Source organism: Populus nigra, chromosome 13, assembly GCF_951802175.1.
Source record: "Populus nigra chromosome 13, ddPopNigr1.1, whole genome shotgun sequence".
Lineage (NCBI taxonomy): Eukaryota > Viridiplantae > Streptophyta > Magnoliopsida > Malpighiales > Salicaceae > Populus > Populus nigra.
The window spans coordinates 2180215-2194292 of record NC_084864.1 but is presented as its reverse complement, the minus strand read 5'-3'; the positions used below and the strand labels follow the sequence as shown (position 1 = coordinate 2194292).

General features: G+C 31.8%; 2 protein-coding genes across 5 annotated transcripts; both read right to left on the bottom strand.

Moving 5' to 3' along the window:
* Positions 1-1139: 1139 nt before the first annotated feature.
* Positions 1140-3762, bottom strand: LOC133670981 (pentatricopeptide repeat-containing protein At1g09900-like). Of its 2 annotated transcripts, XM_062091588.1 has the most exons (2): positions 3469-3607; positions 1140-3121 (listed from the first exon to the last, which is right to left on the bottom strand). In XM_062091588.1, the coding sequence occupies exon 2, from the start codon at positions 3067-3069 to the stop codon at positions 1912-1914; it is 1158 nt and encodes a 385-aa protein (XP_061947572.1). In that variant the 5' UTR covers positions 3070-3121; positions 3469-3607; the 3' UTR covers positions 1140-1911. The 2 variants fall into 2 exon arrangements, with proteins under 2 accessions (XP_061947572.1, XP_061947571.1); XM_062091587.1 differs by having other exon boundaries at positions 1140-3762.
* Positions 3763-7761: 3999 nt separating this feature from the next.
* On the bottom strand, positions 7762-9950 carry LOC133671269 (uncharacterized). 3 transcript variants are annotated; one of them, XR_009834239.1, is made up of 4 exons: positions 9349-9950; positions 8419-8750; positions 8155-8215; positions 7762-8013 (listed from the first exon to the last, which is right to left on the bottom strand). XR_009834239.1 is itself a non-coding variant. In XM_062091991.1 (2 exons), exons 1-2 carry the CDS (start codon positions 9881-9883, stop codon positions 8671-8673), a joined length of 615 nt encoding a protein of 204 aa, XP_061947975.1. In that variant the 5' UTR covers positions 9884-9950; the 3' UTR covers positions 7762-8670. The 3 variants fall into 3 exon arrangements, 1 of the variants encoding a protein (XP_061947975.1); XR_009834238.1 differs by having other exon boundaries at positions 8155-8750; XM_062091991.1 differs by having other exon boundaries at positions 7762-8750.
* Between the last annotated feature and the right edge of the window lie 4128 nt (positions 9951-14078).

Below are 14078 nucleotides of genomic sequence, written 5' to 3'. Positions count from 1 at the left end.
TTCAGTTTTTTATTTTAAGTTTTTGGGTTTAAGAAGGGTGGAAGTAATAAGTAAGTGATTCTCTCTCATGTTACTTTCTATTATAGTCCGTTTATGGAAAGATTAAAAAAGATATTAGGGTTTATAAAGATTTGAAGTTCATGTTGTTAAAATTGATTCATGATTATTTTGGATTTAAGGTTAAATGATTGATTTTGGATGTATTGTTAGAAATAAAGATTTGTTAATTGATTTTTCATGGGTTAAGAAATTTGTTTAAACTTTGCTGGAAAATTTGGAAAGAATGGTCTTGAGGTTGAAGATGATAAAATTTTATTTTGGTTTGTTATTTATAAAAATTACAGTTTAGTCCTTAAAAATTAAAAAATTATAATTTGACTCTTGAAATGTATTTTGGAATTCTGGTCAATATTCTTATGAGGTTAAGGATGATGAATCTCAGTTTGAAATTTGATTTGTGTAATTTTCATTTTAGCCCCTCCATTTTAAAAATTTACAGTTTAGTCCTTGAATTTTAGATAAATTAGAGTTTGATTCCTGAAAAGTAAATTGAGATTATGGACATAATTAAGAATGAATTATGGATGGAATTTGAGTATGGTTATATATTTATGACATTTACAATCTAATCATCCAATACTTGTAAAATCTTTAGTTCCTTATACCTTTAAGATTCACCTTATAGTATACATTGTATTGTATATAAAATATGAGACTAAGAGTAAAATTTTAATTTTCGGATGGTAAATATATAAATATCAAATTTGAATTTTTTTTGTTTGTCATTCGTGTTCTAAATCTTATCATTAATTTTGAATTCAATAATTTTATTAAATATAAAAATAAAACAATGAGTTAAGTTAATGCCATTTTTATTACGCATTAAATCATGTTCATTTTGTTTTTTACATATATATTCAACATTTAATTATTTAAATATAAAAAAAATATAATAACATGAGAGGATGAAAAATCCATAAATATTAATTGGATTAAAAAATTATTATTATTTTGATTCTCTAACCATGTTGGCTCTTCTCTTTGAACTCTAATGTTTTTAAAAAATACATACTTTTTATAAGAGGTTGTGAATTTATTGATATTGATATCCACACTTCTATCTCAAACACCCTCGTAGCTGGGCTAATCGAATTGTGAATTGCATATCAAATATTGTTAATTTGTCGATATTGGCAAACAAGCTTTAAAACGTAAACAACGGAGGAAAGGTTGTGGAAAGATATGCTCCAACTACATCACCTCTTAAAATTGAGGTTAGATCATTTGTTTTTCCTATTACAACATTTGAGTGTCAAGAATTTCTGTGAACTTCATCTCACACTCCTTCATTCCATTTTGCAGAAAGACATGCAGAATCTGCTGGGATCTTCCTAAGGAACAAGGTTTGATGGTTACACTTGAGAGTCAAGTTGTATTTCAGCTGCCAGCGAACATTGATTTCTCTTTTCTTCTGTTACCCAAGAATTCGACAAGAGAACTTTGGAGCCAGGGCAGCGCTTCCTTAAAAAATTACCAGCTTGCAATCACTAGGACCCACATTTAAGATCATCTAGCTTGGAAAATGTTTTCCATGGCAGAAAAGAAGGGTCTAATCCTTGGTGTAAATAGTTAACATTAGAAGAATCTATGTAAACATAACTGTTTGCTCAGGAATTCTCAGCAGGTATCTCTGCCATTACATTCATCAGATAGCAGCACCAGGTTCATTCATAAAGCCTTAAAGTATTGTCAAGCCTTCTCCGCGCAACCAAGACCATGACTCTTGTAGAGTTTCTTGGTTTGTAAAGTATATGAAAGTTCATCCAAAGCATATGCCATTGTTACTGCTTATACTTGATCATCGCTGATAAAAAACAAGGGAAGTAAACTTAACTGCTTGATCAAAGCTCATCAAGAACTCCTAATTTCTGTCTTAGAAGGCTCACAAGCTTTGTCCATATTCTGTAGCAACTCACGAGCTATTTCCAACTTGCCATGCTTTTGAAATGCATGCTCAAAAGCATCTCTTACGTACATGGGTGGGTAGAAACCTTTTTCAAACATTGATCTCAGTTTCTCATAAGCAGCCTCCAATTGACCTGCTTTACAATGCTTATGCAAGATTTGTGATTCCAACTTCCTTTCCAATTTATTGGACAAATCTATTCGCTCATGTTCTCTCAACAGTTTATCCACCAAAGTATACGCATGAAAATGTGGAATCCAACCTAACCCTAACATTTCCATCAATAAGTCATAAGCAACCTCCCAATTCCTAGCTTCGCCATAAGCATGAACTAATGCAGTATATGTTACACTATCCGGAAGGCATCTTTTCTTGCTCATTATCTGAAACACCCTCTGGGCATCATCCAATCTGCCCACTTTACATAGCATACAAATAATAGAATTGTAAACTACCAACTTTGGCTTCAATTCAAGTGAAAGCATTCTTCCAAACAAATGACTAGCTTCCTCAACTAAGCGATATTCACATAAAGCCCGCATCACAATGGAGTAACCCTCAGCCACACAATTTAGCTTTCTCTCCTCGACTACTTTTAGAATCTCAAAAGCCTCTGTCATCTTTCCCAGTCGACAAAGCTCTGTTATGAGCTGGATTATAACAAAAGTGCTAGGCAATAAACCAAGATCACAAACTGCCCAAAACACGCCAACAGCAGGACGTATAGCACCGCTCTTTGGACCCACATTGGGAACTAAAATTGTATATGGTTTCCGAGAACTATGTACCCTAACTTCGTTGACAGCCCCTTCTTTTGCACTCAACAAACACAACTCCCTCATAAGAAAATTCACTGCAGACCGTGTTGGCACCAATCTAGCCCTACCCATTTCTTGAAAAAATTCAATGGCGGTCTCAAACCTACCAAATTTACACAAACCGACAAGAACATTACTGTACGAATATGTATCTGGCGATTCAATTCCTCGAAAGATACTAAGCGCAACATCAATTAGTTCCCCAGATGTGTCCTTCTTACAAAGCACATAAAGCATATTATTATACACAAAATTATCAGGTCTACAGTTGAACTTCGTCTCCATTTCTTGAAACAAACAAAGGGCTTCCCTAAACCTCCCTTGCCTGCCTAAGAACCTAATACAAATAGAAAATGCACGACATGTCACACGACCATTATGAATCAAAACTGTCATCAAGAAACACTTCATATCATCAAAAAGCTTCCTCCTTCCTAAGAAATCAACCATGTACTCAATCACACAATCATCAAACTTAAACCCCATTTGCATCCCAGCCCAAGAAAAGAATTCTAATGTCCTAACCCTCCCTAACTGCTTATAATTCATCAAGACTTGTAGCACAATATCAGAATTCAACATTTCTTTATAGTCCTCCAACAAAGACTCAATCTTTGCCGGTTCCTTAACACTATTAGAAAGTAAAGAGCATATTGAAGCAACAGGAGAGGAAGTAATACTTACAGTCAGTGAAGTTTCTTGTGGGTTAAGTGTAGCAAGTGAAGTTGGTCTCTTGGTGGTGGTTTTTGGGTTTGAAATATTGGGATTTGAGTTTGATGAAAATAAAGAAGGTTTTGATGATTTTTTGAAGAGATTTGAAAGGAGAGAAAGGGTTCCATGTTGTCTAGCTCTAGAACAAAACATCAGATGATTTGATGCTGGCTAAGGTTTTGAAAGAGCAAAAGATTTTGCTTCTTGTTGTACTTAGTGCTGATATAGCTTTGATGGTGTTTCAGTAAAACTGGTTGGGCTGGGCTAAGAATTTGGTTGATCCTTTCATATATAAAAAATTGTAAGCCTATGCTTAATTAGGCTAACCATTCATTAGATTATGTTAGTAGTGTAGATTTAAAAGTGTGTTTGACAATGTAGTTGCGGGTGCTTTTTAAATAATTTTTCGGTCAAAATACATGTCAATGATGTTTTTGCATTTTTTAAAAATTATTTTTGATATCAGCACATCAAAACGATCCAAAACATACAAACCATATTAAATTTTAGCAAAAATAAAAAAAAATTAAATTTTTTAGAAACGCAGCCGCAGCTGCGTTCCCAAACGAGACATTAAAACTTGACCTGGGTCCATCCAGGAAAGGTTCCAGTGCCTGAAGTGGTAATGTAGAGGAAAAGGTTACAGAAATCAAACAAATGGATAGACCAGAGGCTAACTATTATATTTAAATGAAAATATACTGGTAATATAACTTTTAAAAAAAATTTAACTATGCATTAAATAATATTTTTATTTAATATTTAGATGAAAATATATTGGGTTACCCTGGTGTAATATACAAGAGTTGTGGGGAGAATCTTGACAAACTAAATATAAAAAAATTAAATAATAGAGCGAATGCTACGGATAAACCCATTAAACCTGTAACTCGGTTCATGAACTCGATTGAGTTCAATAATTTTTTTTAATGATTTTTTTAACCCAAATATAAAACAACAAAACTTAAAAAGACAAAAGGAACCCAAACACATGGGGCCAAAAAACTAGCTCTGGCGTGTGGACCTTCTAACTCAGCCCGAATTCCTAGGCCTAGCTTTATTTTTTTTTTAATTTCTTAATAGTGGTTGCCTGTCTTGATTTTTTTTTTGAAATAAGATGGTAATAAACGCATCATTTACTTTATGTAGATTTCAGCGACTAGAGATCGCTGAAAAAAACAGGGTGTCGTTTTTTTGGTTTAAAAAACCATTTTTCACCCTAAACACATTGATAAACTTATTCATGATCTAAAAAAACAGCTAAAAAAACAAAATCAACCCGAATCCAAAAACATTCAAATGGTTAGATTTGCCTCCTCAGGTAAGTAGAAGGGAAAAAACAATTATGTGAAACTTTTCTCATTAAATAGAACTCATTGACACCAATTTTAACCATTTTAACAGTCGAAATCGTTGTCAACAACAATTTTATATCAAAATTCAACGACCCTCTCTCTTTTCTCTAACAAAAAAAAAGAATGACAAAAAAGAAAATGAATTTTAGTATCATAATTGAATTTTTAAAAACTAAAGGGACCGATCACTTATAAACCAAAAAATATAAAGAACCAAAATAAACTTTTTTGCATAAAACTCAAAGACACCAATTAGTTTACTCATTTTTTCCCTTTGTTCCTCTGTCTTTCAATGCAATCATCTCTTGAAAAAAGCATGCAACTAGGTGCTAATTTAGACTTAAAATGGTTTTATTATGCAAAAAAAAGTTCAAGGATCAAATTGAAATTTTAAAAATAATCACTGCTACAATCCATGTTAATTTGTAAAAAGAATAAACAGTGATTTAAGCAACAATAAAAATGCCACAAGAATTAATTTCTGTTAATTAATAATTAATAATACATGATAGATACTTTTCTAAAAGTGTATATCCTGATTATATTTATTCATATTCACTTATTTCTCATCCCAGCAAGTAAAGATAACTGTATGCCTGGTTTCGTGCTTCTTCATGTCCGGCCAGGATACCAAATCGCCCAGGTTCCGGGTCACTCTACTGAACCGAACCGAATTTAATAACTGTGCTAAAGATAAATGAAGGCGTGAGAAGCAAGCTATTGATGTTTTCTTGAAAAAATATTCGAAAAGAGAGAAATGTTTAGTTCCATAACCAGACATGGAATGATTTGATTGTGAAAAGTTCTGGAATAGCAAAGGTGGTCTCGATCGTATTATGGTGATACGCTTTGAGTAATAACGATAATTCTTCTATTGTGCCATTAGTGCGTTTCTATTTATTTTTGAAAATTATTTTTCTTTATTTATTTCTCGTAAATACTTTGAGAAAAACTAGTTAATATAAAATATTTTATATTTAACCTTTAAATTTAGTTTCTTTAGTAGAAAACATTTTAAGCTCATAAAGTTTTATAAAATATTTAACGAATTTATAAGAAGTAATTTATTTACAATATCATTTAATTATTTTAAACACCGTTTTCTTCATTTTCTTTTCTTACATCATTGTTATTATTATCACAACCACCACCATCATTACTAAAAAAACATTTTAAGCTCATAAATGTTTTATAAAATATTTTTTATAAGAAAATATAATTTTACTGATAGAGTCACCCGAGGGGACAACTTCTTTCTCCAAGGGATTGCTCCATTTTCCTTTTATGATTTTTCTTATATTCTATTGTTTTCAATTAGATGGATATGATGTGCTACCATATTAAAGGCCTTGCAAGAAATTATAAAATCTCCTCCCTTTGTTTCATGTAGCTCGTTCTCTCGACAAGCATGGGAGTAAAGTTTGATGCGGCCAAAATTTTACTTTACGTTGTATAATATGAGTATTTGCTAGCTAAATCGATCATAGACAACTTCTGCAGACTATTATTTGGTATAATAATTGTCTAAACCATGATAGATGACACTTAACTTCTGACTTTACATGTTGTCTGCCACAGTTCTTAATGAAAACAAGTTTAATTAAAATTTTATTACAAGTGGATATGCTAAATCCCTTTTTGTAATGCTAAATTAATCAATCAGTTAATGATTCTGTAAATCACTATCACATCTATGACGTTTCTTTAGACATCTATCTAGCCTTCTGTGGCAATCATTTTCGATTATTGGCCACCTATTCATCTCCGAAGTCGTTCTTTCTCCAGCTTGTTCTCACTGTTCTTGATAAGTCTCGAGGTGCTTATCTTCATGGCTGATTTGAAGGGTCAACTTGCTTCCCTTTAAGAAAGTTAAATACACAAGCAATCAATCAATCAGTAAGAGGGAAACAGTTGCTTGTTTATCTTTGATAAGTACATTAAATCTTATGACAAGAACATGAACAAGTGGGGGGAGAATACGTCTTGATTCAGGAACAATTCTCACTGGATTTCATGAAAATGGAACACCACATGTGGGGCGATGCTGCCGGCATGCTTCCAAAATCAGGAACCTTTTGTAGCCTGGGAACAGCAGAGTTTAATTCTAGGATGGCTTGAATTGTTCTCTTGTAAATTATCTGAGTATTCAACCTTTTATAGCGGTAAAGGAAACTCAAGACTACTGGTTCATCTTTTTTTACTGTTGCACAGAGGGCCTTCAAGAGGAGAATTGTCCGTGCTCCTTTTCTTTTTTCAGGGTATAGTTGGAGCTAGCCATCGCTCTCAAAGCTAGTTTCTTTCGGGTTAGAGAGGCCATCCATATTCAAAGAGGAGCATTCATGGGAAACATTTTTTCATGAAAATCGTTCTTGCTTGAGGCAGATGATTCCCTTGGGGAACACGGCTATGCAGAAGGCTAGAGCATCCATTCACGGCGTCAATCATGCAAGAAGAATAATTTCCTAACACGAAACCAATTGTCAAGAAAGAATACCTGCATCCAATTTAATACATTACAAGAAGACTCTCGAGAAACTTCCTAAAGTTGAGAATCTCTTGCATTCTAGAGCTTTTAATCTGCCACTAGTCCAAATTGACAACGTAGACAAATATTTCCAGCCATTCACTTTGGATAAAATTCCCAGCTAAAGGTCTAACCCTGCAGCTGTCAACAATGCTGTTGATATGTAGAGGCACTTTGCAGCGGCCACACAGACCACTGCTTACCTTCATAGAGCAGTTTTAACTACCAGCCTGTACAAGGCAAAGAAGTGCTGTCACGGCTGCTTTGTGTGGTGGCTAAGTTAGTTTTCTTCTCAGAACAAGTGAACATCATCACCCTAAACCAACCATTGTAAGATATCAAACAAATTGTCTTGCTTAACTGCAAGTGCACAGAAAGACAAGTACCTTACGGATAAAAATCATAGCATTCTATAACATGTATCGAAACCTCAACCGTTGGTTTGAAAGTCAAAGCTTAATTTTTTACAGCAAAAGAAAGAAATGGTACAAGCATCCACATGTTTGAGCTTTAATCATAAGAAACTGTGTTAGCATATAGCAATAGGGTTCAGCATATGCTTCAGCTTGTTCCTCTTCACTTCTTTATGCCCCCTTCTTACTTGCCGCCTCCACCACCAGCCAATATGGGGTAGCTAATCTATCCATGGGATGGATGAACACAAGTTAGTTGTCAGCGGTAAGCAAGCGATGTCAGCATTAGTACACTACAGCAACCATTCATGGATCAACAAAGCAGAAATTATGGTACCCATAGACTCAACCCAGTTAGATTAGTTACCTCAGCAACCGCAGAGGTCTGGAAGTATTTGGTGAAGGCTCTAGGGGAGAGGCTCTCACTACTGCATAAAAACCAACAACTCATGTTGGAACTAATTATAAGCACATCAAACACAAACTACTGCCAATTTTGAACAAATGGAGAATGAATGGCTTTATTCATATAACAATTTTATTTTCAACATTCTCAATACAATAATCACAGAAATGTGTCTTAGCCGCCGAATCATGTCAGACTCCTATGGGTATGCGGTTAATCTCAAACCTGAAACATTTCTCTTCATCTACTTTTAAGCCAGCCCATCATTGCATATGCTCTGGCCGGTCCATTCCAGCTAAAGAAAATGCAGGAGCTTTAATTCTTCCAAATAGTTGCGCACTGGAATGGATCAGTGAGGCATAAGCACTAGATGTAGTTCCAGGCTATTGATTGCCCACTGCCAAGGAAAATGAGCATCCGATCATCCCAAAAAGATGAACCTTCAGCTGTTTGAACCTTTTGATTTCAAAATGTCCTTCAGCTGCATAATCTAACAGTGCATGCCACAGTCTGTGCCCAAAATTTGAGTCTTGCTTTAACATCTTCAGGATGGTCACCTGTATGGGTTAAACATGGAAGCATAAAGTTAAAATCAAATGACTGATCAATAGAATCATATTCAGGTTATCGCCAAATCGATTCGACAAACAACATATGAGACCATAGTACATAATTTCTGGCCCTCAAACATCTTTGCAGATTATTCTGTGTACAGTCCAGATACTCAGTTTTGTACATGTATTAAGAGCAGGCAAAAGCTAAATGTATGACAAGTAGGGTCTCTTAAATGAGGTCACTGCCAAGCAGATCATGGATCTTCAAATTGGCAGGATAAACCAAAAGTAGAAAAAAGAAGAAAAAAGAACGGAAGATCAAAATGATCACATCAGAAACAGATTCAAAAACTACAGCAATGCAGGAAATAGTTCCATCTCAATGAGCCCAATTCATCATTTTATACATGAATTACAAATCTAACACATTCAATAATTAGAACTACAAACATGAATGAAAAGAGCTCAAAAATCTTAAATCAAATTAATCACTAGAACCATCAAGAATTTGAGCTTTCAAACATCCAAAAACCAGATCAAACAAGAAAAATCCAAATCTGAACCAACCAAGAACCAAAAATCAAAAGAACCATCAACTCACCAGGACTAGAGATCTTCCAATTAGCAATGGGACTAGAACTTGCAGCCTCAGACTCGGCCTCAGCAGGAGAACTACTCTCAGGAGGCTTCTGATGCTCGTCAAGAAACTTCTGACTCATTGAGTAACAAAGTTCAAGAGCTGGCAAAGTATTGCAAAGTTCAGGGATCTCGTCATAACTAAAACCAAACCCAAGATCCAAGCACCCTTTTAACTCATCAAGATCATCATCTGTCAAACTCTTTGTCCTCTTCAACTCATCTTCGCTGTTACTTCTTCCTTCCACATACCCTTCTAACAGCACTTGACTCTTCTTTCTCAGGATCTTTCGAAGAGAACCCTTGTCGAAGTTTTTGGTAAAGGTGTTGTTTTGGTTCATGTTTTGCCACACTTGCTCAGTCTCTTGACACAAAAGATCATCATCATTGTAATTATCATCATCAAGAAAATCTAGGCTTTGGGTTTGATCATTTTCTTGAACATTTCCTAGGTTTCTCGTAGAAACCCAAGATTCTTGTTCACAAGGGATGCTATCCATGTTTTTTTCTAAAAAGGGTTTCTCACTTCCTTTCTCTCACGCTCTCAGAGGTGCCTGGATAAGAGAGGGAGAGATGCCGTTTATAAAGCTGTGAACTCGATATGAGACCAATCGATCATATTTATTACATCCTTAAATTATTCATATATTTTATTATAGTCCCTCTACTTTTTAATTCCTCAACTTAATATATTTCACGAACTTTAAAAATGCAGTCTTGTGTCCACTGCTATTATTCATGTTATTTTTTATTTTCTTATTACAGCATCTATCTTGAATTGATGAAACTATAAAATTGTAAAATCAATAGTTAATACAATAAAAAAAACATGCAGAATAACCTCAATAAATTAATAGTCCCAATAGATAATATTTTATTTGATTCTGATTTAAATTTGAAATTTAAATAACATTTTGATTAATTAATAAGTTTTTATGACTTCCAAAATATTAATATTTATAAAGGTTGAATCCAATTTAAGCTTTATATATGAAATCCCATTCAACATTACTATTTTCACAAAACACTTATTTAATAAATAGCCCAGTCTATGATATGGAATGCTTTGCCTAGTATATCTTGATAGTGTTTATGAACGCGGCTAAAATTATTTTTTTAATTTAAAATATTTTTTTTTGCTAAAAATTATTTTTCATATTGTTTTCATATGCTAATGTCATAAATAATTTTTAAAAAATAATAATAAAATATTATTTTGATGTATTTCCGAATAAAAAAATACTTTCAATCATAATCGTTATCATGCTTTCAAACACCCCCACTTGCTTAACAGTGTAATTACAGTTGCTTTTCAAATAATTTTCTGTGCTAAAATGCATGTTAATGATATTTTTTTATTTTTTAAAAATTATTTTTGATATTAGTACATCAAAATAATTTAAAAACACTAAAAATATATTAATTTAAAGTTAATAAAAAAATAAAAAAAATTCAAATTTTTTCAAACTTGTTTTTAAAACGCAAAAACAAAAAGCTATAAAGACTACATGCATCATAAGAATTGTGGACTGGAGGGATGAATTTGATAAGGAAAAGTACTAGAGGGATCATATTAAAATATCTGAATCATATATAAAATTTTCAAAAATAAAATGATGGAATATATGGTCAAATGGGTACTTGGATTTGGTATGATGTCATGATGAGCGATGTGTATGTATACATGTGTGTATGCACATGCATTTCGGTGGATATGTATCCACGGTGGTATTGAGGTGGAAATAAAGACAGCTTGCGATAGGTAATGGTGGGTGATGATGAGAGGTAGCAGAAGAGGACACGTGGTCATTGAGATGAGGTGGGGGAGTGGGGTCCATGAGAAAGGTGGGCTCTACCATGTGTATTATGTAATTTGATGGTGTTGTTGTTTCTTTTTTATTTTTTTTTCGTTTGGAAGTGAAAAATGTGAAAGCAGGAGATGATGGGCGTGTGACAGGAAGCAGCTTTTTGGATGTGTTCAGGCACCGTGGGAAGTTGCTTTCCCATGCCTTGAAAGCTGGAATTAAAAAAAAAAAAAAAAGGTTGGATTATTCTTTTATTGTGAGATTTCCTGGCATTGTACATTCAATACCGACCGACCAATAAATGGAAGTGTGAAAACAGAAATTATGATCAAATCTTTAAATCCATTAATTTTAGCTTTCATTTATTCGTGAAAATTTAAATTTTTATAAATAATAATTAATTAATTAATTATCAAATCATTACTTTTAAATACTGAACAAGACAATACATAGCAGGGTATCAATGCATATTTTCATGTCTTTTATATTTTAAAAAGTAATAAATTATTTTAAAATTATTGTAAAAACATATTTATTTTTATCTTTTCAACAAAATATGTTTCATTCTCTTTAATATCTATTTCTTCTATCCTTGAATCAAATTTACTCACTTTAAAATATTTATTATATATTTTTGTTTCTTTTTTTAACAGAATATTTTTCTGTCTCTTTAATATCTATTTTTTAATCCTTGAATCAGATTTATTAATTTTAAAATCATCATAGAAATATATTTATTTTATGTTTTAGTTTTAGTTTTTTCAATAAAACAAGTTTATGTTATTTCTTTATCTAATTTTACCGTACAATACTAACCAAATGTAATTTAATAAATATTATTAAATGATTTTAAACTTAAACAATATTCGCAATTAATGTGTACATATTAGATAACACTATGATTAAGTATCATTTATATTTATTTTTTAAATATTTTTTATTTAAAAATATATTAAAATAATATATTTTTAAAAATAATAATTTTTACAGATTAAAATGACTGTTTTTTTTGGGGGGGGGGTAAATTTGAGCAGCATTGTACGTAGCATAGTGGCTAGCTTTGCATGTGGAGGCCATGATTTGAAAACCAGGGACAAGATCTTCAGTCATATCTTTGTCAAGCATGCACTTAGCCATGATAGCTCTTCTTCAAGCTCGAGATGTGTATAAACGAGGCAGAGGACCCGTGCCTTTTAATTTGAAAAAAATAATAATAATAAATAAATAAATAAAAAGATAAAGAGGTTCACTGCATTAGTCGCTCCTACTATTTCTGGGTATAATTAACCTTCTTTTTCACTGCTTTTTATAATATGGATCGCATTAGAAAGTCATGTCGTTGCGACTGCCAAGCTGACTTTTGCTGCCGAAAGCCTCATCTCCATGGAGTGCCATCTTCCCCGGCTTTCGAGCCGTTTGCTTTGGATTTCAAAATTATTTTTTAAAAATATTAATTCTTTTTATTAAAAAAATCGTTATTATATTGAAAAAACAGATATAGTAGAGATAGAGAGAATATTGTTTTTTTTTACTTTTTAATTTAAATTTATTTAAAAATTACGTTAAAATATTTTTATTTTACATTTTTATCCTTGTTTTTTTAACTAAATATATCTTTATATTTTCATATTAATCCATTATAATTTCGTTGTGACCCTTTTCTATTTCTTAAACTCAAGCTAGATAAGCTTATATATGTAACGAATTTAAATACGTGAATAATGAATTAAATATTGCGATTGATAATTACAATAAAATTTTAATTAATATTGTATTTACAATCAATACATTAATTAAAACTTGGATTAACTGGTCGAATAATTTATAATAGTCAATTAAATTGGTCAACCAGTTCATAAAAAAATCACAAAATTATTAAAATCAAGGTCCCGATGCAAGATCTTTAAATCTAAAGATCTAATGGTCAAAATAACAATTTCATAGTTATTCTAAAAAAAACCCTCCAAAAACCCATGTAAAAATCTAAATATAAAACATCAATAGAATAAAAAATTATGATTCATTTAAGATATTATCATGATACAGTGTGATCAAAATTTTTTTATATCTAAATCTATCCTACTAGTTTATCAATATATCCACTAGTTTATCCCTATAATTTATATATTTTATAAATATTGTATGACAAGGGAAAAATATGATCTATAATTTATTATTATTAGCTGTATTATCCAATCAAAACTCTTAACTTTACTAATTTTTTTTTAAAAAATTCCTGTAATGAGAGCTTGAAAACTGTCGTTGAACAGAAATCTAATCATTAAGATGAATGTGGGCAGTGTGGATTTTTGACTCTATGTTTTCCAGCTTTCTATGACTTCTTTTCATTTCACTTGTCCGACGCCTCTATGATTGAACATGGAAGAACCGACCTAGGAAAAACAGCTACAACACCTACTAGCCAGCTGCTGCGCAAGAAACAGCTAAAGGTGACACCGCAAGGGAGCCGTTAGCTAAACCTAAGATTAATACTTAACTGCTAAGAGTAATGCTTAACTGCTAAGAGAGTTAATTTCTCTGAAAATATTCATGTTTCTATTATTCTCTTAAGATATGTTTGGAAATACGAGTGATTGTTTTTTAAATAATTTTTTATATTAAAATATATATTATTAATATATTTTTTATTTTTTAAAATTTATATTTAATATTAGCACATTAAAATGATTCAAAACATATAAATCATATTAAATTTTAATTAAAAAAAATTTGAATTTTTTTGGAAACACGGTGTTTCTTAATATATAATTAATTAAGAATCTTGAGATTATAGTTTTTTATATAATTTAACGGATATATAAAACCTTTTAAATTTAATTTAAGAGATTTTTGGTAATATGATAGTAGTTGTTTTTTAAATAATTTTTAT

What these genes read in the sequence shown, in the direction of transcription:
- LOC133670981 (XM_062091587.1), bottom strand. Translation starts at nt 3,648, where the DNA reads ATGTTTTGTTCTAGAGCTAGACAACATGGAACCCTTTCTCTCCTTTCA.
- LOC133671269 (XM_062091991.1), bottom strand. Translation starts at nt 9,883, where the DNA reads ATGGATAGCATCCCTTGTGAACAAGAATCTTGGGTTTCTACGAGAAAC. An exon ending in TTGGAAGATCTCTAGTCCTG is followed by an intron (nt 8,751 to 9,348) that starts GTGAGTTGATGG and finishes TAACCCATACAG; the next exon opens with GTGACCATCCTGAAGATGTT.